This window comes from Acipenser ruthenus, chromosome 7, assembly GCF_902713425.1.
Source record: "Acipenser ruthenus chromosome 7, fAciRut3.2 maternal haplotype, whole genome shotgun sequence".
NCBI classification, from domain to species: Eukaryota; Metazoa; Chordata; class Actinopteri; order Acipenseriformes; family Acipenseridae; genus Acipenser; species Acipenser ruthenus.
The window spans coordinates 63,669,689-63,697,151 of NC_081195.1; the positions used below are offsets into that span (position 1 = coordinate 63,669,689).

The 27,463-nt window shown below is 37.2% G+C and overlaps 1 protein-coding gene across 4 annotated transcripts in view; it reads left to right on the forward strand.

The window, feature by feature from the left end:
- Positions 1-26,747, forward strand: part of LOC117415304 (dual specificity tyrosine-phosphorylation-regulated kinase 4-like) — a 38,444-nt gene extending 11,697 nt beyond the window's left edge. Inside the window, exons 1-14 of one of the 4 annotated variants that reach the window (XM_059027566.1) lie at positions 7,091-7,616; positions 11,531-11,617; positions 13,188-13,325; positions 14,346-14,487; positions 15,907-16,070; positions 16,888-17,024; positions 17,966-18,106; positions 21,639-21,777; positions 22,175-22,256; positions 22,746-22,918; positions 23,366-23,426; positions 23,850-23,979; positions 24,580-24,758; positions 25,132-26,747. In XM_059027566.1, the coding sequence (XP_058883549.1) occupies positions 7,593-7,616; positions 11,531-11,617; positions 13,188-13,325; positions 14,346-14,487; positions 15,907-16,070; positions 16,888-17,024; positions 17,966-18,106; positions 21,639-21,777; positions 22,175-22,256; positions 22,746-22,918; positions 23,366-23,426; positions 23,850-23,979; positions 24,580-24,758; positions 25,132-25,364 (1,830 nt within the window). In that variant the 5' untranslated portion in view covers positions 7,091-7,592 and the 3' untranslated portion in view covers positions 25,365-26,747. Of the gene's footprint in view, positions 1-7,090; positions 7,617-11,530; positions 11,618-13,184; positions 13,326-14,345; positions 14,488-15,906; positions 16,071-16,887; positions 17,025-17,965; positions 18,107-21,638; positions 21,778-22,174; positions 22,257-22,745; positions 22,919-23,365; positions 23,427-23,849; positions 23,980-24,579; positions 24,759-25,131 lie in introns of those variants that run through there. The other 3 variants (XM_034025455.3, XM_034025454.3, XM_059027565.1) reach the window with 3 other exon arrangements.
- Positions 26,748-27,463: the final 716 nt, after the last annotated feature.

Genomic DNA, 27,463 nt, shown 5'->3' on the forward strand with positions numbered 1-27,463 from the left:
AGTATTATTATTATTATTATTATTATTATTATTATTATTATTGTGTGGCTCATGAGCTTTCTGTGGGTATTTGATTGGGACCATCACAATAGAAGATTGTGGAGTTGCAGCGTAAGTATTTATTGAAAGAACTGAGGAAGTTCTGAAGAATGCCTTGAAATTACAATACCTGTCCCTTGTTTACAGAGCTGTGAAGTCACAGCTCACCTCAAAGAGAAGCACAGCAGTCCTTATCTCTCAAAGGACACACGGGGTTCCCAAGGCCCAGCTTGATTAGCTCTTCCTTTACAGAGCTGCGGACGCACTACCTTCTGTGCCGTTTGAGCTTTCCAGCGCTCTTCACACAGAGAAAGGGAATCTACCATGAAGAAGCAGTATAATTTGGTATGAAGAAGCAGTATAATTTGGTATCAGGGAAGTCATCCATTACAGCTGTCAAAACTCCCCACGCCATTACAGTAAGTGGAGAAACCCGCAAGCACAAAAAGAAAGAGGGACGTTCATCAAACTAGGAGTTTCTGTGTGGTGGTTTCTGGACTGGTTTGAGAAGTGTTTGTGTGTAGAGTCTGCAGCATGGACCAGCAGCTTGATGTGGGGACAGGGGACCTCGCCATTCTGCTGTGGTTTCTGCTTCCCGAACAGCTGCTGGAGGCACCTTAGGAGAAACCCAAGAGTACAACCTGAGGTAATGCACTAACCATCAGCAACAGAGAGAATGGCTTGTACAGTACAAGGGAGCAGGTCATTAACTAGAAAGTAAAGGGAGAAGGAGATTAACTATAGACAGCTAAAAGAGGGGAGGGAGAAAGGGACTATTTTAAAAGTTAGGCAAATTAAATTGGCATGGTTGTTTTAGATACTTGACTTGTTTGTTTTATTATTTACCATGTTTCCTCCTTCGACCATACTTTTACTGCTTTACCATGCCTCCCCACGCTTACTTTATTTACACAACTGTGCTATAACTGGACACATGTATCGGTCCAGTTATCCCTCTTTTCATATACTGCAAAAATATACCCTCCGCTTCTCCCAAAGGAATATATAGTGTAACTTGTTTGCAGTTGGACATCAAAGAACCATCTGAATCAGTCTACTCCTGTTTACTGTGGTTTACCTTGATAAAGCCATAGCAAAATGAAAGTAAAACCAAAAATGGGTCATTATTGGTTGATTCAGAGAATGTCTGTTACTGTATGCAATGGTGAAATCCACGAGTAAAACCAAAATAAATGTTACTGCTTGACATGGTTGAAAGATGTACAAGAAGACAAAACAAATGTTACATTACTTGATTGAATCCTAAACAGTTCAGTTTTATCAATTCAATTTAGAAATTGTGACATATAAATTTAATGCGCAATAAGGAGTAGAGAGCTAAAAGCTTACAAAATGTAAAAATCCCTTTAAAAAAAAAAAAAAATATATATATATATATATATATATATATATATATATCATTGTAAATTGGCACAGTAGTTGTGCAGTTTATCATGCACATCATATGCTTATAATATGAATTTACCATGATTTACCATACTTGTGTGCTTTAATATAGTATACCACAGGACTTTTATAGAAGGTGATTTATTACATTTCATAAAAGTGAAATTAAATGTGTACTATACTCAAAAAACACAACCCAACTCCATATTTAATTACTCTGGCAATGTCTTATATAAAGACTGTTTAAATTACTGCATAGCAACTTTTTTTATCATAAATGTAATTATTAACAAATAATGTATGATTTATAAGAACTGTAGTTGCATATTGTTATCCTTTGTTATTAGGGTTTATGGCTTGTATAAAATACTATGCTGTTAATTGGATCAGGGCTTGTTTATGTGTTTCTTGTTTCATTAGAGACATAAAAAGGGAACTGTTATAGCTGGGTATAAAATCATTCATAATATAAAAACATACATTTTCCAGCTTAGTGTAACCCTGTAAAAACCATAAGTTTACCATGGTAACTTCGCAAGACAATTTTTCAGCTTTCTTATACTTTTCCTATGGTTATATTATGCATTTATCAGAGTTTACCATGGTTTGCCATGTTTTTTTAAATATATTTTTCCTTAACTCTCTGGGCTTACCTACAGTATGCTTTACCATATTTTCAGTACACTTTGCTATGTTTTTACTATGGTACATTTTTATTAGGGTTGTATAGTCCTGTAGGTATGTATATATCTCCAGGTGATTATACTCTACCAAATTCCATCACAGTAGGAGTTCTCTTCACGTAAAAATGCTTGTGTGACAAACTTTATGTACTGCATATATGCAGGGGATAATAACATTATAAATGCAGTGCTTACCGACAGGACCATCTGTTTATTAATCTACCAAAGGGGCGGGGATATTAGTGTCTCAGCTGATTCACGGTCAGCTAGCGCTTCAATGGAGGTGCCAGTGCAGAAACCACAAACACTTCAAGACGTGTGCAAGCAGACAGTCTAAATATTTATTTTTGCGGCATGCAAATAAACCTTAGCACAGACAGGATGTAAGGTTTACCTGTTTTTCATTAAATACATATACTGAGCATCAAAAGAAACGTATCACTTATATTTGAGCATCAAAAGAAACGTATCACTTATATTTGAGCATCAAAAGAAACTTATCACTTATATTTGGATAAAATTCACTAGATGTGATCGGAAAATGACAAACTCTGTTGTAGAGCAGGTGCAGTGACTTATTGTGCTGATTAACAATTGACATCACGAAGATGCTGCAAAATGATCTGTTGATCTTGGGCAGGTGTTGTGACTCTTGGTCTCCCAGTTTGTGGTCTGTCATTGACAGAGTGTCTGGTTATACCATTTCGCCAGGTTTGAAATTGCTGGCTGTGAGCATCCAAGACGGCGAGCCACAGCTAGTCCAGCCTCCAACATGCCGATTGCACAAAGGCGCTGCTCTCTTGACAGACGTGGCATATTGTTTTTTTTCGAAAATAAATGTCTTATAATAGTGATAAGTTTCTTTTGATGCTTGGTATACGATAAAGAACACACATTATTCATAAAGAAAAAAGTTATTGCAGCATATAATTGCAATACAGGTGAAAAGATTGAAAAAAAAGGTACTGGGAGAACCTTAGCAGAAACATCTGACCACAACATAGCCTGTAGGTATGTACAGTATATGATTACTTTGAGGTAAGAGCAATTTAAAAACATCAGTAGGCTTCATGTAATTTGGTTCTATTACACTTTATTGCTTAAATGACTCAACCATTTATGTCATTAGCGAGATTAGTGTTCTAAGCCAGTGTGGGGAATTCTCTGGTAGATCAGATGTTTGAAGCTGACTTTGACGAGCATTTTGCTTGATTAGCAACCACCTATGCTTTGATTGAGTCAGCCTAACATTGAAGTGCAGGGGTTCATAATCACATGCTTGCCTTAACAGCTCTGTCCTCTGTGTCAGTCAGCACATTCCTTAATAACAAGTGTAGACCAGGCATTGCTATCAAGGTCTTATAAATGTCAGTAATGCACTGTTTCAAGTGCTCTATTTTGCAAAGGCAAGTACACATTTTCTGACAGGAATACTACGCTAAAGGTATAAAACAACAAGAACAGAGTTATTTACTGCAAATCGTCATTAACACAATTTTTTAAGAAAGGAAAAAAAGTTACCAAAACAGAAATGAACAGCTCAGAGTTTTATTGCTGGGGCCCTGTTTTTAATACTGTACATGCTGTTTTTTCATCTGAATGAAAACCCTTGTTTGCTTTTTTGTGTACCTTTTTCTAATTATGTTTCTGTCATTTCTGTGAATTACTGGCTTTATGAAACTAACTTTAAAACTAACAATGTGGCATCACCAATACTTTATAAACATCATTGTCATTCATAAAAGAAAAAATGATATCCTTTTCTCCCCAAAACTTTTTATTTAAAAATTGTTTAGCAGCCATTACAAACACCATTATCATCCAACGCACCTCATTTCAGACTCACTAAAGATTTTGTAATACAGACACAGTAGCTGTTTGTCTGTGATGTACAGTATGTTAAATTATTTTTTTTATGTAAAAAAAAGCATAATCCCTTACTCAGGTTGCAATGCAATGCTTCTCTATTAAGATGGATTTGTAACATGGTGACATTTTCATGGCGCAGCAATGGCACAAACCAATATTTATGGAACAATCAAGTAGCACTGTTGCAAGGTTAATCCGTGGCTGTAGTTTAACTGCATGACTATAATCACACGTGTGATTTCAAGGATGAGGGGATATTTCCATGGTTTGGATTGGATTTGTGCTGAAGCTGCAGAATAAATGAATGTCCATCTGTGCTCCGATTGGCTGAAGCGACCTGTACAAACCCTGCAGTATGCAGTACCAGCACCACAATGCCTTACCAGTCCACATGCATTGTGTTGCTATTGCTGGAAATGCTGTAGTGTGCTAATGGTTCCTCTAGGGGTTACTGCAGGTTAGTACACAGGTAGTATAATGGTATCCCAGTAGCATACACACAAATGTCTGTTTGTTTACAGTGGCAGAGGAGGAGGTTGACATGCCTTCTGTTTACAATGTTTAATTCACAAGGGGGGTCCTTAGAAAAGCTTTATGGATAATCACCCAATTATAATACTCTTACGGTCTATTTTCAGTTAGGCACCATCATCAGTTATGAGCTTCTGCAATAACACTTGAAAGGTTCCACTACATGATTATGTAAACATTATTAATGCAGGACAGGACACCAGCATGTACAGCACTCAATGTATACAAAATCGCTGTCCATGTTTTTCTAGCACAGACCCTTTTATTTTGTATGTACCCATAAAAAGAAGCACTTAGAGTTTTTCGTTCTTTTTTTAAATGTATTTTTACTGAACACATATTTCCAAACTGCAAGTTTCCTGATAGAGAATCAGTTACAATACATGTGCATTTAATCTAATTCCCATACATTTTTAACTACGAGATGAAAATGATAGGAAGACTGGGTCATCTGTGGGACGGGATTCACAATAGAGTGTTGTGTGTTTTGACAGCACTTGTCAAATAAGAGTGGAACACTATATTGACACTAATGCTTCCTAGGAAATGTCTCTATCTTAACAAGGAGACACCGCTTTGACATAAGGAATTGTTTATTTTTTGTAGATGTATACAGCATTTTAAACGATATTACAGTACCTTTTTACAGCCTTTAACTTATTTATTGCGAAGGTAGTTATTGTAAACATGTACGCAAATATCTGTGAAATGTTGACAGATGTATTTGTTCTCCTTTCCCTTATGGTTTTAGGATGCCTGCAATCATTGCGAGGAGTTTTGATGCTCCCGTATGGAGTGATTATTATTTTTCTCTATATCTGTCTTTACCTGGCTTTGAACCTGCCCCGAGCCTGCCTGGAGAATTCTGCCTTCAAACACTGAACACACTTTTCAAACCATGTGACAAGATGATCTTTCCACTCTTATGTGAGTAGGTGGGTCCAGACAAGTTGAATGATACTTTGTCATATCATGTGAACAGACAGTCCTAAGCAGTTAGAAATGTCCTGACAGGATATAGAGAAAAATGATAAGAACTCAATATTGGATCAACAGAACCCAGAACCACTCAACATAATTGCAAACAAGGCAAGGCAAAATAACATTTGTGGCTACGTACTCTTTAATTAAGTATTTACTGAACTGGTAGCAGTCCTTTCAGACAGCTAAATGATTGAGGGCTTGAAACCACAGGGTGTCAGTATGTGTCGGCACTATTGTTTTACTGAATGGTGAATCTATACAATGCCTGCCTGTCAGGAGTGTGCTATTTGGGAAATCTTTTCATATATTTTAAATAAAACACAATGGGCCCATTTCACAAAACTTTAGGGCCTGTTTTAAGGAATGTTTTATCATAGCCCATTCTGATTAAATACATCATTTTTCAGATCACAAAACCTTTTACAAATGTTTAAGGGAAGTTTATTCTCAGTTTTACCTAAGAGTATAAATACACATAAAAAAACATTCCTAAAAACAGTACTTCGTGTTTTTGGAATAGGGACAAATGGGCACATTTTCCAGAAATGTCCTCTTTAATTAAAGAAAATATATAAATAAAGAAAAAAAGGCCCCGGTATACTCCTAGATGAAGTGTAAGTAAATGTTTGGTAGTGTATGTAAATGTTCATACAGGAGTTAGACAACATTAATTGTAAACACTTGTCATAACACTGCCAAGATAGTGTTGAGGAGAGCAGAGACTGCCAGGGAGGCACTGATTCAATGTGAAGAAAAAATGTGTGGAATGATTTGCAGTGAACATTATCTGTGTGGGGGGTATTGTTCAGGATGAATCATTTACAGCTATGGTGAGAGAACAGGGCTGTTGCTAGGAAGCTTTGGGCCATATTTTCAAAGTGTTTACTTGTTTAGAATGAAGACAATTCCACATTAATGTTACACATCGAGAAACACAAATTAGGAGAGCTTAAGAAATCTTGAATTATATTACTTTGTTTGGTGCTAGTTTTGAAAAATAAGTAAATAAATAACAGTAAACAATTGAAAATACAGCGGTGGTGATTTATTATTATTATTATTATTATTATTATTATTATTATTATTATTATTATTATTATTATAACTAACAATATATTTTAAACACACCTTTATTAGTGTATATGGGACTTTCCTTGTTATGTTCATACTGACTGCTGTAAAGGCACAGCCTGCTTATTTGCAAATAGAACATAAAGCTAATTTATTATTATTATTATTATTATTATTATTATTATTATTATTATTATTATTATTATTATTATTATACCATGTTTTTCCAAGAACTCCAAGGGTTTTTATTGTGATTGTAAAAAATGAAGTTTAAGATCAATAGTAGCAATGAACCTCAAATTGCGCCAGCTAAGATCGATAAAGGAGGTGAACTTCAACTCTTTCACAGTTACCTTCCACTAAATCAATACATTTTCAGATAACAAGCACCGGGCATTGATTAGGTGTACACCCATGCATATAGCGTAGGGGTATGAACGCTAAACACTAGACAGACACGCTTGAATAGTCTTTTTTAACGCAGCCGCCTCGTCTTTCGATCGTGTGAACGAACATAGAAATACAACGTCCTACAATACTGCCTCTTAAGAAAGAGATCACACAGCAGACCTTAAGGGGAGAGGAAGACATCTATGGTCGGGAGCCCTACAAGTCAGCTACTGGATTTTGAAGAAGAGTCAGAGAACGTCAAGGCGAAATGACAGGAGCTTGGTCCTTCGCATTAATATTCTGATGACTGTCGCGTTTTAGCACAAAGTCCAGAATTAGTGCCCTGGGTAAACCGGACAACCTGAGCTTTAAATACTTCCTTCGCTTCATATGTCCAGTTCTGACACGTATTCATCAGTCTTCTGGGGACTGACTTGCAGAGGAGAAAAAATAAATTGCAGTCACCAGTGTAAGCGAATGAATCCACTGTGATGAGGCATTTACGCTGTCTGTGTATTATGTGGAATTTTATATTCCGGGACTTTGAGAAGACTCTGTGCAGCTGATTCGTGGTGGAGTGGTCCGTCCAGAATCCCCCCACCCCGACTAGCTAACGACATGCTACCAGAAATAAATAACAAGGTGGGGAAATGATACTTTTGTGAGAATTTTTTTTTTTTCTTGTAGTAGCTTCCACGTACAGTATCACGGAACGGGTATAATACCAAGAGTAATATATATATATATATATATATATATATATATATATATATATATATATATATATATATATAATGTTTAATGTATTTCCAATGGCCAGTGACTTATCTTCTATGTTCATACTTAGTAAGTGTTATAAAGGTAGACATGCTTTCACTTTTTAAACGTCCAGTTATTCATATACAACAGAAATATCCCCACTGCATGCTGTAAAAACACCCTGTATGATGATTGATGGTGCAACAGAAAATATATGAAGTTCATGATAAAACAGGCGCAGAGCTCATTTATACTGAGCCTTTCTGAATGAAAATGTCTCGCGCATCTTAAAAAACTGCTGTAGCGCTCTGGGAACTGGGAAGGAGTGGAATGAGCACGCTGTTAAGGGCTTTCTCCCCCCGTTGAGAGGCTCAGTTACTTAACGTACTGTACCCACTGTCACCATGATTATATTCTGGAATATAACTTATGTTACTGAATATGAAATTGAACAGTTATTTGTAGATTTTATTTGGGCTGTTATGCCAGTAATGAGTTTATACAACTGGAGCGTTTTAGAGAAAGTCAGTTTCGAATGTAATCTATAAACAGTAATTGTTTTGTACTCCATGCAGTTGTTTTATAATGCTTTTTTTAATCATACTATTGAACCAGTTAAATAGAGAGATATCATTTCCACTGGTGGATAAATAGCAGCTGCTAAACACCAAAATGCATCACGGTTGTTTTGATTTACAAAATGCAATTAAATGCCATCTGCTTGCGCATCAGTTACCGTTTTTCAATAAATCCAAACCTGGATACTTGAAGCTGACAGATGTGCTGTCTGCTGGAAAACATCAGAGTCTGTCTACTAACTGTGAGGGAAACTGCCAGACATATTACTTTTCCTTTTTTTTTTTTTTTTTTTTTTTGTTGATAACATATTTTTGGCTAGTTATTAGCAAATTCTAATTTGCAAAATCTAGTGAGCGCTTGTCTAAAATCCATGCTATGTTTTCTGGGAGTAGCCCTAAATGTACATGACACATTTGCTACAGGATCTTTGAGTGTTAGTCCCCACCTCAGACAGCCTGACCCCACTTTGAACCCACTTCGAATCCAGTCACCAATAAACAGAAGAGTCTGCTATCACTAGAAAGCTGCCAACCCCTGTGCCCCATATTGCCAAATAAATAAAACAAACAAACAAACAAACAAACAAACAAATAATAATAATGATAATAATAATAATAATAATAATAATAATAATAATAATAATAATAATAATAATAATAATACTGTAACATTTGCCATAAATTGCATTTCTACTTCTAGTACCTTGTAGCTGTGACAGAGTCAAAAATCAGTGTTTGGGGCATATCAAATGTAAAAAAATAAAAATAAAAAAAAGCATTAAAAAAATGACAGCATTTGTCAGGGTCAGAGGCTACGCATTACATGACAATTTAAATAACCCTTTTGCATCCACAAGCAGAAATGTTTTTTTTTTATTTTTCAATGTTCCAGGTATGGTACTTTTCAATAGAAAGTAATACAAGCAGTAAAGTAAATGCAATCAGTTTGCACAACTGTTTTCACCGGCATCTTTAGTGATGTTTTCTTGTGTGATCAATGTTAAGGGCTGGTTTATTTTATAGAGCAGTCCTTTAAAAACATGCTGACAGTATCTCTGATAATACTCTTTGGCCCACAGCTTCCTTTTAGTTGGCTCCACAGCTAAAATTAATAATATACTGTATGTAATAATACAATTTTATAAAATATAAAAAAGGCTGACTTGGAAACACATAATGATAACTGATTAAATCAATTTCTGACTTTTTTAGCGTCCGCATCAATTTCACTGCTCACCTTATCATTGTGCAGTGGAACTTTCAGATTTCTTGTAAATTGGTTATTGATGATTATATCCATTCTGGTTATAGATGGCTCAGGACTACACTCACTTTTTTAATTGGTTTAGGCTACTCATTGATGGAATATTGGGAAAGTGTTATATCTGCTGGAAATGCTGAGGTGTTTATTACACTGAGTGAAAGCATATTTCCTTTTAAGGGTAAGGCACTTGATTTTAAAACCTTGGTTACTACTCCTTTAATTAAGAAAGGGTCTGTCCAGACTCTTGGGTCATGTACTGCCTGACACACCAGTCACACTAAAAGCTTTCTTATTTCACCTGCCAAATGTGATACTTGCTGATTATATGCGTAAGTGGAAACAATACCTGACTAATTAATTATATAGGGGTAATAAGTGGTTTGTAAGTAGTCAATTGATCATTGATATGGGATCTAAATTTGTAGCACAGAGTAAAGAAAAAATTGAGGTAATTTCAAAAGCACAGTATCTGCATTCACATTTTTAAAGTTTACCTACCATAATAGTGCATAATAGTTTTTGTCCAACACCCTGTATGTTTTAGAGGTATATATTGGTAGAATATAGTATCTATATTTGAATCTCTTTATTTAATCCTGGTAAAATCTGTAAAGTGATTAAACATTTTCACATTTCCTTAGCCCCTATGTTGGTTCACAAGCTCACAGCAAACTTAACTGATGCTCAACCCCTGCTGAAAACAACTGACCTCAAAAGAGTATATTACTTTGCAATCCATCCACAGGGAGCCTATTTAGCGATTAAACAATGGCAGCTGTCCTTGATTAAAGAAAATGTGTTCTACGTGACTTGAACCAGGCTCTCAAAGACAGAGACAAAGCTGTCTGGTTACCATGGCGTGGATTTAAACGCCTTCTTTTTCTTTCCTTAAATTGCTATCTAATTCAGAGCCAAGTCAGGGTCAATGGCCGTTATTTTTAATAAAGAGAATGAGCCGTGCTTTGCCTGTTCTAATAAGGCTAGACTGTCTCAGCTTTGTGCTTGTGGGCATGCCTGACAGCTTGCCACCAACACAGCTCTTCTTATTGAGAACTATCGGTGGATGACCCAGATCTTATACTGGTTGCCAGTCAGACAGCAGATTGACTACATAAACTCTTGCTGTTCGTTTTTTCGCTTGTCTTGCTGGCACCACTCCAGAGTCTCTTTCAGAGTTGTTATTCCCCGTGGATTATGCATATCTAGACTCCAGCAACAGGGATATAACAGAGGCACCTGTACATTTGTCATGCTTGGGATTAGAATCTTTATGCTACTTGGTATGGACATTCTTTAACACAAGCTCTTGAGGTTATACCTGACTTTGAGCCTCTGATTACTTGAGCTAATGAAGGCTGTTTCTTGGGAGCCGCTTTTCTGAATTTGATCACACGTTGCACAGAAGTGACTGTAAATGTACTGTGTATTAGGTCATTGTGTCCTTGTACACTGTACTGACACATGATTGGTTTTGGAGATACATCTCAGGAATCACTTGTTTGCATTTTATGAACATGTGCATTTCTCATGGTACTGAAAATAACATGATATTTATATCCTTGGTAATAGATATAATACTTTATTACAATACTGTATTAGCTCGCTACTGTCCTTCCTCGGCTACTGTAGGACTGATTCAGGTCATTCTTCCCCTAGATTGTGCAATAGCTTTCCCACTGGCCTCTTAATCCTAGGAGTAATTCATAGCTATATATATATATATATAGGAATGGTACAATGGTATTAACAACTACATACTGGCAACCAAGCACAAAACACAGCGTTAACCCAATGCTGGTATTACCATGAGGTTTTTTTAAACCTCTTTTTAAGGTAGAGGAGCAATTAAAGTTTTTTTTTTTTCTTTTTTGCTGTTATCTTGCACTGGATCAAATCAACATGGACGTGGGAAAATGCAGTTTGTAACCACTGTACTGTCTTTCTTTGCCACCCAGTCCTCTCGACCCGATGCCTTCAGTCGGCAACACAGACTTCCGCCGAACGACTCAAATCGACTTGGCTCCAACAAAGCATACCCACAGGTATGTTATTAAAAAAAAAAACATGCATTCTTACATTCAGATAGATACTGTAATAACAGGAATAGCACAACAGATTAGAAATATCTGCCATAACACTGGCACGGCACAATTGACTTGACTAATTTTCAATAAATATTATATTGCTGCTGTCTAACACAAAAGTGATCTTTTTATTTTAATAATAGAGAGTGGTGGGTGTTCTTAACTGTGAACTCCACATTTTAATCTAGATTAATCGATGTATGTGCACTGTGTTACGTTACCAGCGACAGATCTTCCCATCATTTACAGTAGCCAGGAACCCTTTTGAGGTTCTACTGCATGTAATTGTAATATTTGCCAAAGCAAAATTACGAATGACCCATACACCGTGTCTGTGTATGTAACATACCAAAAGGAAAAAACATTTTTTGTCCGGGGCAGGCAATGACATTACACAATCACACATTGATTTATTGTCTTAGTTATCATAGTTACTCAACAACCTTGAATGCTAATCTACTACAGTAGTAACCTTCCAAGATCTAACAGGCAGATCTAACAGTACCTGAAGTGCATTCCAACTGGAAGTAGCTCAGTTTCAGTGGCACAATTAAGAAATGTGGATGGCCACATTAATAACTTTGGGGGTGCACACAGACCATTGCTATGATCTAATTTATGCCCCAAGCATTACAAATCACAAGTTTTCACCCACGTTAACAGACGTACAGTATCTCTATCTTGACAAAGCACTCCAGCATTGCATTTCTATTAAATCATCACATAGCAACAGTAATGCAAACTTGGTGAAATGGGCAAACAATGAATCCCTCCTTTGAATAAAGCTAGCATGCCATTAAAAATGAAACAATGGGCCAGATTATCAAAAAATCCACTCCAGTCTGTATTTTACTAAAAGCAGAACCATTCATAACTATTAAAACACAAGTGCTGAATTAATAAAATACTAAAAGAAACTAAAATTCAATGACAAGTGTTTCAACTAGAAGTCGTTTTCATTGTCTTACATTTCTTTTAGTATTTCTTAAAAATAACACCAGTAATACCATGCAAAGCCTTAAGATGTCTACATTTTATTGTTTGGAGTCAATGACAGACTGGAGTAAACAACTTGGAAAATATGCCCCAGTGCTGCTTTGAAATCCAACTTGGTAAAGGAAAATCCATGACCAACAAAAGTGATTCATTCCTAAACTCTATGATACACACTTTGAAATCCTGATTAGATGACCTACAAATCCCTAGCATTCAAGTAACTATAGTGCTTTAGCCTCAGGATAACAATGCAGTCTATATTTATCTGACGTTGCTAGCACCCTTTAAGTGGTTGTTCAGCGTATTGTCCTAAAACCATCAAGCTAAGGTCCCCTGCATCGTCTGTAGTGACAGTCTCTGTCAGGCCCATGCACAGCTCACATTGTTAATCATCACTTTGAATAAGCCTGGTAATTCCATCCACCCCCTAGGGGACTGGGGAGAGGGGATGAATAGATAGCTGGCATACAGGATAGGCCAACAGGTGTATGATTTCTTGTTCTTTATTTCTTTATTTCTTTTTCTTTAGAAGCTGGGTCCCAATGTCGGCACCCTACCCCAGCTGGAGCCCCCTGCCAAGCAAACCGTGTTAACGAATGCCAAACCTCATCATCAGCTTGACATAATCCTGCCTCAGATAGGCAGCAAGGTCATGCCAAATGTGCAGCAGGTGAGACAACATCACTAACAACAGCAGTGTAGGGATTATCAGTGTGATGGGTAGGAGTTGAATTCACTAACCTTCCATATCTGGAGGCCTAGGCTCTAATCTGGCTCAGACACAATGAAATGAGTTTCATGATGTCAACCGAGCCCCGAAGTGGACCCACGTCACAAAACCATCATGCAATTTGACAAAACTGACAGTCTCTGCTTGAGAGAGACCCAGGACAGTGTTCAGTTTTTCTTTAACTAAAGGATCTGTAAGATAAAATAACGAATCTGCTAGTATACATTTTGTTTCTAAATAAACAGACAATTCTTAATATTTTATGTTACATTTAAAACACGTATACAACAATGTAAAAAAAACCCTGCTTTGGTCAATTAAATCAAGTCTGCAATTCATGAAAGCCCTTTCGTCGCTTTTTTAGAGGGTTATCACTCTGCAAAAAACATTCCTTAAAGTTTTTTGAAAATCCTTTGTTTTGGGTTCCATATTACCCCGGATTTCATGTTCATAACTTTTGAAGTACAAATAGTAGCAGACTATTACATCCAAGAACTGTCTGCATATCGCTCTCATTTGTACTCATTTTGGACTACCTGATGCTACCTTAGGAAAGGTAGTCTGTGGTTTGTCAAACCAGCTGTATATCACCTTCACCTAAAGTCAGTGCAGGTTACAAGACGTTGCAGGTTGATGGGATGCTGGCACAATGGTCAATCAGTCGACAGACTGAGGAGAATGTTTCTTTTTTTTTTTCAAAATTATGTTTGAAAAATGCAAGACTTCTAGATTATCCTGTTGATGAGTCTTAAAAACCCAGGACAGTGTCAGCTTTGATGAAGCTGTTTTTCCTTCAGGTGGGCATTTCCAGAATAGTAACAGGTTTGGTGAGTAGCCGTAAGTAGGGTTTCTAAAACAAAGATGGGGCTGCTGCTCCCTGGAGGAAGCTGTTGCCAGGGGGACTGTGTGACCGCTTACTGCGAGCGGAAATGATTTAGTGAATGACCTGTTGATTGACAGGAGGAGAGGCACAGAGGCTTGCAGCACCCGATAAGATTGAACCCAACGGAGAACCTGGCAGACTCCAGCAGCTACTGCCCTTCAAACAAGCAGGAAAAGCACAAGACAATTGAAGGTCACAGGCTGCCTATCACACCTGCAGGTATGCATGTTATTGGGTGTTTATGATGAATAGCATTTTTTTATGTGGTTGGATTTAAGAGCATTACAACTGCAGTCAGCTGAAATGGTTGCCATATAGAAATCAGTGTGAAGCACACCATGCATGAAATGATAATGCAGAAGATTTACATTGAAATGGATCCTTTGTGAAACGCTCCAGAGTTTCAGTCAAGCGTTACTTAGCTGCATTCAACCAGCCTAGAGCATAGAGACAATGTGACTATCAAAATCACCTGTCTTTATACAAATCTTGTTTAATGTTTTAATTACGGTGTCTCCATTTAAATCTCCACTTCCCAACCCATCATTACATATGATACACAGTTTTCTAATTGAGTTTGATAATATGCTGCTAATGCCAACTTCCAGAACACTTGGAATAACAGCTAATGATAATCTTTTGTCCCAGCATCTGTCCCAGCTATTTCTACAACTAACATACTGTTATATCTATCTATCTATCTATCTATCTATCTATCTATCTATCTATCTATCTATCTATCTATCTATCTATCTATCTATTCATGTGAATATTACTGAAATGTAGACTGTTGTTTAAAAATGTCCATCAAACCTATTTTTTTTTTTTACAAAAAAAAGGTTTTGTGTCATTAAATATTAAAAGTTATGGAGTTCTAGAATGTTTATTTTTTTAAATAGAGAAAAATGCTTGATAGAATTGTTGGTTGATCAACTAAGCAACTACATATCGCAATAAAAAATTGCACTCCCAAGTTGCTATTCACACAGTACGAAATCCATTGCTTTATCAAATCAGTGTAAAGCTCTTACTGTGATCAAATTGTGTCAGTTCCCCTGAAGCGCACCTTGAGTTTAACCACAAAAGATATATTTTGCATCCTTGGTAATGTTGGTGAATGGTAATGTTTATCTATTTAAACTGAAGGATAAGCTGCCAGCTGTGAGGTACTGTACCTTAACTCACCAATACAAAACAAACATAAATACAAAATACAACTCCATCTGGAGAAAGTGCTATTTTACAAAACAGCAATGGTTTTCGGTACTTTTTGTACTTATTTTGAAAACATTATGTGTTCAAGAATTTATTTACTGAATCAACTGCTGTAAGTACAAATGTGATCATATTAGATTTGTAATAAAACATCTGCATAAATAATTTAAGAACAGAGTTACATTTTAGTGATCTTGGGATCCTGCCTGTTTCCCAAGATGATAAATAAACCTTAATACGTGGAAACAAAAAATATATCTTTTAACTGCAAGAAGCAGCAGGTATAGTCTGTTTTTTTTGTTTTTTTTCCTGCTATGGTCCAAAGGTGTGCAGCCTGAAGGGAGATAGAACTGTTATGGGACTTCCAGTGGGAACCATAGACTGGTATGTGACACTGTGTCCTGTGCTCTGGCCTTTCTTTAGAAGCGCTGAAGCATTTTCGAAACCGGCTCACACAGTACGAGCAGGAAGAGATAATGGACTACTCTGAGCTGTGGTTTCTCGGGCTGGATTCCAACAAGATTGAGGGGGTTCACGGAGGGCAGCATAACTGTGGGTACGATGACGAGCATGGCAGTTATCTCAAGGTAAGAACATAAGAACATAAGAACATAAGAAAGTTTACAAAGGAGAGGAGGCCATTCGGCCCATCTTGCTCGTTTGGTTGTTAGTAGCTTATTGATCCCAGAATCTCATCAAGCAGCTTCTTGAAGGATCCCAGGGTGTCAGCTTCAACATTACTGGGGAGTTGGTTCCAGACCCTCACAATTCTCTGTGTAAAAAAGTACCTCCTATTTTCTGTTCTGAATGCCCCTTTATCTAATCTCCATTTGTGAGCCCTGGTCCTTGTTTCTTTTTTCAGGTCAGTAGAGTGCCACCCAGGCATGTGGGGACTTGTACAGTAACTGCGAAGGGGGGCTGCAGGCACAGGGCGGTTAGGCAGCATAGTTCATGTTTATACAGAGCAGGTTAATAAATGAATGACAGCCCTGGCCACACAGCATGGAGAAACTGCAACTATAACTGGCTCTAGTCTGTTTATTATTCATCACATGCTTGAATTTAGAGTTAGCAAGTTAGCAAGCTTTCTTTCAGGTTGCAGGATGTTTTTAAACAGTGGGTCGTATTGACAAAACAGGTCAAATGTATGGAATTGTTGTGTTATCTCCAATCCGTTTTATATACATGGAACTGTCCAAGGCAGTTATTGGCTTCTTTAACAACAGCCTGGATGTATTGAATCCATAGATCCACAGATTTAAAAAAGCAATCTTTAGAAAGGTTGGAGAAAGGTTTCATGGGTTTCACCAACACATTGAAGTAATGTGATCTGGTTCATCTGGAAGGTTGTTTTATATGGATTCTACTATTTATTATTCTGTTGACAGTGTTTATTTATTGTAGGTGCTACACGACCATATTGGATACCGCTTTGAAGTGCTGGAAGTAATTGGGAAAGGCTCATTCGGACATGTTGTGAAATGCTTGGACCATAATACCAACGAGCTTGTTGCTGTGAAAATAATTCGGAACAAAAAGAGGTAACGTGTGCTTCTTCATATTACGACATATTAATACCTGTAGCAGAATACAAATCTATACAATGTTTTTTCCTTGAAGACAGAGATGGAGTGAGGACAGTTCAAGGGAAAAATGATTGCATATTTGCAGTCTTGAGAACTAATTAATTTGCAATGTGATTTCTCCAAATGTCAACTAAATGCTATTAATACCTATAATTCTACAGCATGCTGAACTGCTCAAGACATTACTTGTACTTGTAAGCTTCCTGTCACAGCTCTGTGAGCGCAACTAAATCCTGACATCAAACATCTAGTCTTAAACTGACAGTTGTGCCTAATAATTGTTTGGTGTCTTTTAATGATGTAGACTTATATCCACTGGGGGCTATGTTGGGACCACCAAATTAATTTCTCTTGTGACCTGAGCTGGGTTCGAACCCAGGCATGAAAAGAAAGCCATCTGATATGTGCTGTATTCATTACAGTTGGTTAGTTTCACCACATCTGTGTATTCTCTCGTTTAAATTGCTGCTAATTGCAAAATGTGAAGTAAAACTTAAAAAAACTAAATCAAGTGGACAAACCTTTCATCATATGCTTGCCTGTGTCATTGTAAGTGTACAGTACTATGCAATACAGTCTGTCCATCACCGAAACCCCAAGGGTTGAGTCTGACACGTTGTCCTGCGCCTTCCCCAGCTGACATTTAAACAGAAAAATCACAACAGAAATAACTGCTGCTTACTCTGGCATTCCTTTTCCATTCACACACTACAGTATTAAGCAGATAAACTGTGACTTTGCACCAGTAATTCCCTAATACCCTTATATTTGAAAGGACTTCTATTAACCTGTTATAATAATTGTTAATCTAACCAAAGCCTGTGAGTATAGCTTCACCAGGTAGGTTGTTGTTTGTGTTAGTGTTCTGTTCTTCACTCTCTGTTTAAAACCTGCAGATTCCACCACCAAGCCTTGGTAGAAGTGAAAATACTTGATGCCCTCCGGAGGAAAGACAAAGAAAACAGCCACAATGTTATACACATGAAGGAATACTTCCACTTCCGTAATCATCTCTGCATTTCCTTTGAGCTTTTAGGGTGAGTGCCCTGCTACTGTACTAACATCTTTTTAAATCTGTGCTAGAGATGCACTGCGGTCAAAGACATAACAAACTACACAAACTCAGCTTTCAGAGAGCCACATTCTGCATTATACACAAAGCGCAAGATTTACCGAAAGAAACTAACAAAAAAAATCTGTGTACGCTATGAAAAAACAAAATGTAACAAGGTAATGCTACGGCTGCTTCCTGGCACTGTACCCAATAACTTCCTGTGCGGTAGGTCACATGGTCTACTTGCAGCTATAACATTGGAGCTTAATTGATACCTAGAAACAATTTTTCAATTTTGTTTTTGAGAAATCCCAATATAAGGTATATACAAACAGACAACTCCAGTATTATTGTTTTAGTTCAGCATTTTATTTCTAATGAGGTTTCTTAACTTTAAGAGTTCTCTAAAGGTATACCTGTACAATGTAGCTGCACAGTGCTAAGAGGAGCAGAGAACGTGATATTAAGTGTGGGAAACATCAGTATTCCATTACTCACAGCTCCTAAGAAAAGCATTTTTTTGGTTTTGGAGGCTTGGAATCAAATTGTGAATCAGAATCAGATTGTGATGTCCACTGAGAGTTCCTTTCAGTTGATCGGGAATGCCCTGCACTGAGATTGCTATCAGCATTAACAAGCAAGGGCATCTACTATTGTACCTCCAGGAACCTGGTTGACTTTTATACAACAGCGTATATTGCAGCACAGTATTTCATTACAGTTACTGAATACCTTAGTTAATACCTTAATTAGGACCGTATCTCTTTCCTGGGCTTCCTGGGGGTGTGAAGATTCCAGTTACAGGCTGCAGTATAACCATTACACTTGATGTTGTAATGTAAATAAAGGATGGCTGTTCAGACTTATGCCACTGATCTTGAATGGACCAGGGTAAACCTGATTTTTGTAACAGCACATTTCCCAGTTTGTACAGACCTATTAAAGCTTTTATGGTTATCAAAGGTTGGTACACAGTCAAGAGTGTCATAAAAATATATACTTCAGGTGTCTTTGAAATTGCAAATACAAGGTTCTGTAATTTCTCTCAGTACTAGCCACTCACAGGCCACACATAGTTCATCAACATCAACTTGCTGGAGTACTGGCAGTTTTCTACTTTAGATATTAAAGAATGTGCCTAATTCACAAAGATTGAACTTGTGAGTTATTAAAATTATGTTTCTTGTTTTTTAAGTGTGTTTTGAGAGATGAAATGCATTTCAATATTCGTGGAACCTTTCTAGGCTGTTAAGTAAGCCAAAAAAATCATTTGAACACAGTTTTAAAAATGCTTTATATCTTTGCCCACAGTTGTGAGCTCACTGCATCTGCCATGATTGTTACTGTATTAATGATCTGAAAATGCTACACACAGTGAATGCATTGGAAACAGCTTCTCTCCTCAGAGCTGTGTCGAAAGGAAACACTAAAGATATACACACAGACAAAAACATGTTTTTATGGCTGAAATATATCTAATAATATGGGTGGACATTATAATACAAAACCAAGGACAGCTCACAATGTTTTAATATAAAGGCAACTGTTAAGCCTTACAAAAACTGAAATAAATGTAAAACATTTTTTTAAAAATCTATGAATCACGGTGGGAAAATAAGGACAACAAAAGCTTGACATATGATCGTATGCCGCCCTCTGCTGGATGTATCATGCTAGTGCAGGTAAAAAAAAGGTTTTGTTGTTCTTAAGGGAACCCAGACAATGCTGAACATAAAGTTCTGTCTACAAAAAATGCTTAACCCACTGTTTGACAAAGTGAATAGATTTTTGAACCCATATAAATAGATAGTAAAAAGAAAAAGAAAAAGAACAGACAGATAAGTAGACTTAACACAAGAACACCTCCTGAGCTTTGGAACCAAATGATATCAAGCAGTAAAGAATAATCAGCAAAGGGCTGTTTCCATGCCTTCAGGTACATTTAAATACCTCCACTGTTCACTTCAAATTCTATTCATAGTTTCCAGTGCAGTATTCTCTCACAAGGATGTCCAGCCAGTGCTCAGCACATTGTGAGGTAGCAGCACATGAGCAAACATTCAGTGCCAATGGTAGGCTGGATGTTGCTGTGAGAATGTGCTGATTTTGCTTAACGTGATGTAAGAGTGGATCCCTGGGGACTAGTGAGAGGCCAGTGATGATGTTCTAGGAACCTTGATGATGCAAGCACGAAAAACATCTGCTGCTGGCCTCAGCACTTGTGCATTCCTCTGGGCATCATAAGTCATCCTCATCTCAATGAGAGCTGGGTCTGTTGGAACATCACTTCTAGTTCAGAGGTGCACAACCTTTCAGTGAGTTCATCTGAGGTACTATTCCCACAGAGGGATACTGCAGCAAAAAGTTAAAGGGGGGAATGAACCAATGCTATGAAATACATTTTCTTATTTAACAATCCTGAATTAAAGGATATAACCAAAAGATCACACAAAGAGGCTTACCAGTTGTAATGCTGCTTTTTGCAAATGTTGAATTTTTTTAATGTTCATGAGCATCTGGCATGTCATCATACAGAATACCAGTGTAATTACCCTCGCAGAGACATTAACAGACTACAGCTTTGCCAGGATAGGCATCATAGTGGATTGAGAACAAATAATTCACAGAGGTCCTGATTATTATTATTATTATTATTATTATTATTTATTTCTTAGCAGATGCCCTTATCCAGGGCAACTTACAATTGTTACAAGATATCACATTATTTTACATACAACTACATTATTTTTTTACACATTATTTTTACATAAAATGACCCATTTATCAGTTGGGTTTTTACTGGAGCAATCTAGATAAAGAACCTTGCTCAAGGGTACAGCAGCAGTATCCCCCATCTGGGATTGAACACACGACTCTCCGATCAAGAGTCCAGAGCCCTAACCACTACTCCACACTGCTGCCCCATTTGACCTAGTGCCCTCGGTACATAACCATTTCACTGCCTTTGAAGATAATTTGGTAAGAGCTTTTAACACACTCATTTAAAATAAATGTACACATTAAATATACCTGTAATACAAGGTGATTATGAAGTTCCACTCCTAATGGATTTGAAGGATGCTATCTCTCCAAAAGTGTTGTCTGTTACTGTATAAATGCAGCCTTTTTTTGCTTTTTTAATGTTATCTCTGTGACGGAAGCCTTTTGATCTTGTTGCCCACGAGTTGCTGACTCTACCTGCCAAGTTTCATTGTACATTGTTTTGAGGTTATGGAAGGAATACAAAATGCACAACCTCCTTTATAATGTGTATGTATATACAAGAAGGAAGCAATGTCAAGCTGTCTTTGCCCTGTGAACTTATGAACAGTGCCAATTTATATAAATCCCTAGTATTTGTAATTTATTTTGTTATTTACTTACTTACATTATTATAAAAATAAATAAATAAATAAATAAATACTTTATTATCCATAACAGCCATAAGCTCATTTGCAATGATACCTGTTACTTACAGTAAAAGATAATTTACTAACATCTAACTTCCTTCACAGACTGAACCTGTACGAACTCATTAAGAAGAACAACTTCCAAGGATTTAGCCTGCCGCTCATTCGCCGCTTCACCTGTTCGCTACTGAAGTGCTTGCAGATGCTCCACAGAGAAAACATCATCCACTGTGACCTTAAACCTGTGAGGAATCCTAGTTTCATTGATTGCATCGGAATTACACTCCACTTTTGTACCAATTCACTGTACTTCAAGTTCGGGTTACTGATGCTGTAAACGAAGTTTAGCTTTGTTTGCCTGCTGGCAAAACCGGAAGCTGCAAATGAAGGACTTCTTTGTAAATGAAGATTTACAAAGAAACTTGTCAATTGCTGTCAGAGATATACTGTAGTAAGTCTAACAACTATTGGTTTTGAGCAGAAAAACTGAGTTAGGCTGAAGCTAGTAATCATTTAGCAAAACTGCTTCCATACGGAATGCTAAAAAATAAGTGATATTTTAGCAATAGATGTTATGTACAGTCGTTTTGCTGATCAGTGATTCCAATGTTGTTTTTAACATAGTGTTTCGCCTTTAACAGGAGAATATTCTACTAGCCCATAAAGGGCAAGGGACTATCAAAGTGGTTGACTTTGGATCAAGCTGCTATGAGCAACAAAGAGGTGAGTAACAGCTTTGTACAGTAAGTGAAGTTTCTTTTAGCTAAAAGAATAGGTTTCACGTGCTGAAGTTGGTTGTTCCCTTATACAGTAACTCTGCGATGAACACGATGACATTAACAGCTCCTGGGCGCTTCCTAAACATGTTACCAGCATGACAAAAATACAATTTGTGGCATATTTTCAAAGCACTTTTTTTTTTTTTTTTTACTTTTGTATTTAACTCCAATTTTTTGAAAGGAGAGAATTCCACGTTAACGATACAAAGTGAGAAACAAACAGCTTAAGAGACTTTGAATGATATTACTTGGTTGTTTGGCTCTAGCTTGTAAAATGAACAGGATTTTTTGGTTTTTTTTTTAATTTTCTTTCAAAGTCAATTAAAGATGTGCAGGTAAACAATTTGACAAAATACATTTATCAAAGCTAGCCCCTACAATGCAAAGCCACTGGTAGAGGCATTTCCCTTTTCCTTTGCTCCTGTGGATGCAGTGTACACCTACATCCAGAGCAGATTCTATCGCTCTCCAGAAGTGATCCTGGGCCACACGTACAGCATGGCGATCGACATGTGGAGCCTGGGATGCATTCTGGCTGAGCTTTACACAGGCAGCCCTCTCTTTCCAGGGGAGAACGAGGTGGAGCAGATGGCTTGCATCATGGAGGTAGGATCAAAATACCAGGTGGATCTCACCCCCTAACACGAATCTGAGCATTTATGATGGGATTTGAATGCAGGGTTGTTATATTTGATTAGATCTCATTGTAGCATATTTATTGATTTAGTGTGAAAAATGCATCGCAATACAGCAGGCAGACATATGGATTGACAGGCAGGCAGCCCAAACACATACCCCCAGATTAAGATACTCTATAACCTGTGGTAAATTTTCTATGCAAGTTTTATTGTAATTGAATAAACAGGTCTTAAGATATATATGTAAAACTGTAATAAGCTGTGATGTATATAAGTGGGCTCCTACTCTGTATCTCTGTCATTCCCAGTCCTCGATAATACATCGTTATTATAGTTGAAGTCCTGGTGAATAGGATTTTGTGTTTCAAATCATTTCTGATGAGATCTATGCTTAAACTGTGGTGATGTATTTCAGGTGTTAGGACTGCCACCCACTGAGTTTATACAGACAGCGTCTAGGAAACGGTTATTTTTTGGTAAGTAGTAGTGCTATTGAAAAAAAGGTCACACTTACTGTAATTTCAAGGGTCACTATCGTTTATTATCATATTTACAGATGTTGTTTCTTTTTTTGTTAATCCTTAGTTAATATCAAATAACCTATTTATATTACATATTAATCAGTTATTAGATTATATAATATTTTATGTTATATTTTTACATTTTAATGCACAATGACCCCTGATTCACCATGTTAACTTCCACATATTTTTCCTTCTTAGTATTCCAAATATATAATGCTAAATATATCATGCTAAAATTCTCAACTGTTTGAGAATACCCTTACCGACTCCATGTAAGACTTAAAGCACAACATATTACTGTAATAATCATTACAGTATAGTCAGAACAAAGAGCAAATAAGAAATGTTAAAACAGTACATGTATGTTTAATGTAGATTCCAAGGGATCGCCTCGAAATGTTACAAACAGTAAGGGGAAAAAAAGATGTCCCAATTCAAAGGATCTTGCCAGTGTGCTGAAAACCAATGATGCTCTATTTCTGGATTTCCTAAGAGGCTGTCTAATGTAAGTGTAGCAGGTGAATGTAAGTCCCAGTTTACATTACTTGTCTGTCCACCATTTGATACATTACATTACTGGAGCAAGCGGAGTTGAGGGTGCAGTTTAAAGACTGGCCCCTATGGTGTAATGGAGATACTGTATTCTACTTAAGGCAATACAAGCAGCCCTGGCTGTGTTACAGCACTGGGTTGGAAAACGCAAAGTACAGAGTTTGTGTCCAGCATCTGTTTTGCAGCTGGTTTCCTCGCCTTTCACCCTGAAATGGAGTTAGAGAGTTTTCTTTAACTTCTTTTTTGTTGCGTTTGCAAACTCAGAAGCCCCTAAAAAATGAAGATATATGCTGTTGGAATCTAAGATATTTAAAATCAATTGACTGAAACAAAAGAAATTATTCTAGGTTTCTAATGCCAATTATTGGGCATTTTACTGTAGACTGGATCTGTTTGGTTTTATTCTAGGAATAATTTCACACACTGACATAATTTACACATAAATAATGTGAGCCTTCATATAGACAAAAGAGGCTCCTTTACCACAGACAGAATTCAAATGGAAGTGTATTTCTGTCCGGACTCATTGGTTCCTTTGCTGTGTTGCTTGGAGGTGGGATCCTGCACAGCGCATGACTCCGGATGAGGCCATGCAGCACGAGTGGATCCAGGAGGCACGGTTACACAAGACCCGCCCCAAAACACGCTCTGTGAGGAAGTGCATCGAGGGCATCCCTGTCATAGACAGCAACATGGAACAAAGCTGCAAGAAGACTACGAACAGCAAAACAGGTACATTTCCCCTTTAAAAAAAGTTTAAAGCATAGAAAACTATAAAAGCATACATCTACTATTGAGAAGCAACAGCATTCTTATACTATCCGTTATACTATGAAATCACCCCAATATTCATTTGCAGCTGTTGTTTGTCTTGATCAGTGAGCCTTATGTTGTGTTTTTTTTTTTTTTACATATCTTCTTGGGTCAGCCAGTGCCCTCTTCTTAACTGTAATAACTTTAAAACACGAAATGCAGTAGGCTACAGCTTGGGAGAGTGAACTTGTTGCTTTTTAACTGTAGTGAATGGAAAATGATGGAAACTTTGATTATTGTCTGAATCCTTTTTGGTCACAATGTATATTTTTTGGTTTCTGTTTTTCCCTAGCTGACAAGGGGTATGAAAAGAGTTGTGACAGAGCTGAAGTTTCTGGAAATGTGGAAGAAACCTTGGAGAGACTGCGACCGATCGGAGCCTCTGCAGAGGAGGAGGTGTGGGAGGACACGGCCAAACACAAAACAGAGAAACCCATCAAAATCACCCTCAAACCCGAGCCAGTGGAGCACAGACAACACCCCGGCTCTCAGAACCGGACACAGACCCAAGCCCATATGAAATAAATGCAGGCTGAGAAGGGCTAAGGGGGCTTTTCTATAGACAGCTGCTTTATGTTTCAGTAACCGAATTATTATTTTTTTTTTGTAGTTGTACATTAAGAGACATGAATAAATTATTCTCTAATTCTTATAAGACGGAAAGATGTCTGGAGTATTGTTGCCTGTGGACACCAAAGCAAGCTCCAATGTGCAATATCTTCTCTTTTGCTTTACATTGTTTTTTTAGTTTTTCGTTTATTTGAAATTATTATGGAAAATCAGGAGTTCTTCATCATTATGAATGAGCAATATTCGAAGCAACAAGTGGGTGGGCCAAAACTATAATGCCAGTTTCTATGGGTTGGAATCTATTTATTAATGTAATTAATTTATTAATGTTTATATGTTTATTACAATATATATATATTGTAAAGGAGCCTTGCGGCTCGGGTTCGTTTTGCCCCTTTAAACTACTGACCAGACACAGAGATGGAGGGTTTGAACGCGCTCCTCCGCTAATTTTAATGCAGAACAAAATCAAAACAAAATACAAAATAAACACCTAGCTCTGTACGAGCCCTAACTAACACACAAGAACACCCTGACTACAAGTGGGACAGCTAGGCTGTTTCCCCACTAAAAACAGTACACAAAAACACACACATGTTTACTACAACACCTTTTCTTTGGTTTTCTCACGACTGCCAGGACGCAGAGTACCACTTCCTGCCTCCTTCTTCTTAGCAATCCTGAGCAAACTGACTCTCTTTCTTTTATACCCTGCACCTGACTCCAATTTAATAATAAGCACCAGGTGCAGGGGATAACTAAGCAATAAAACAATTAACCAATTCAATTAAACAACGGTGCATTTCCCCAAACTAACAAAAACCATACATTTTACTGCGGGGATGATTCCAATCCCATCCCCACTGTGCTACAATATATAATTGGTATGAAATGACTCTAGTGAGATGCACTGTGCAGTTGTGTGTATTATGTGTACAGTGAAAGTATAATACACACAGCTGCAGGCATAGCTTAAAAACACATTTTACGGTGATTTCCTCCTTTTCTACAATGAAGTCAGGATTATGTACAATGAAGTTATGAGGACTGATTGCTAAGTAGAGAAACATTATAGCTAAAAAAAAAAACCAAATAACACTGGTGATCGCATCTGCCTAAACATTTGTCTACTTGACTTTGTTTCTTATAATTTCAAATGGGAAAAAAGGTCCCACCATTCTGAGACGTCTGTGTAGATGTTAAATGAAGGTCCAGATAACAGGAAGACAGTAGCAGCATTGCTGTAAAGAATGCCGCATTCAGAGGTTCACAGGGAACTGCAAGGATATGGTGTGTTTTTGGGTACATTCCAGATGATTAATGACCCACGATGATAATCACAGTTATGTTAAAAAAGATGTTTCAGGATATGTACCTACTCACAGGGGACAGAAACGTTAGTAAAGAGTTTTCTATAATACTGAAGAACATTCTGGAAGTTATGATTAAAGGTGAAGAGCCTTGGGCATTTTGTTGAGGAGAGAGCAGAGATGGTTAAAAGAGTCTGACCACAAGGAGGTGGGTTGCATTCTTTACAAAAGTTTTTTTTTTTCATCTCATCTGATTATTCAAAAGACATTTTATGTTCTTTTTTTTAAGATCATCACTTCCCCAGCATTCTGAAAATGACTCATGTAACAAAGTAGTAAAAGTACTTCCTGTCAAATGCAGTTTAATACACTTCCAGCAATAACAAATACTCGAAGGGATTTAAGGCTAAGTGCATCACAACAAGGCTAATGTGTTTTAAAAAACATAATACAAGTTTCAACTACAGATAAGACTTCAGAAAACTGGTAACACTCTCCTGCATGTCCCTCTTTATTACAAGATGCTAAACTAAGATCAGAGCTTCTTTTTGGACAATAAGATCCATGAAGAATAAGGGACAGTGTTAACCTTGGCATCCTGGCTAAAGTGCAATACAGCACTCAAATTCACTTTTGAACAGGAACTAGAAATACACTGAACCAAAATGTTACTTGTGCATACAGTATAGCCTCAGGAGTATAATTCGTACTGCACTGTTGTCTAGAACTGTAAAGGGAGTTCAT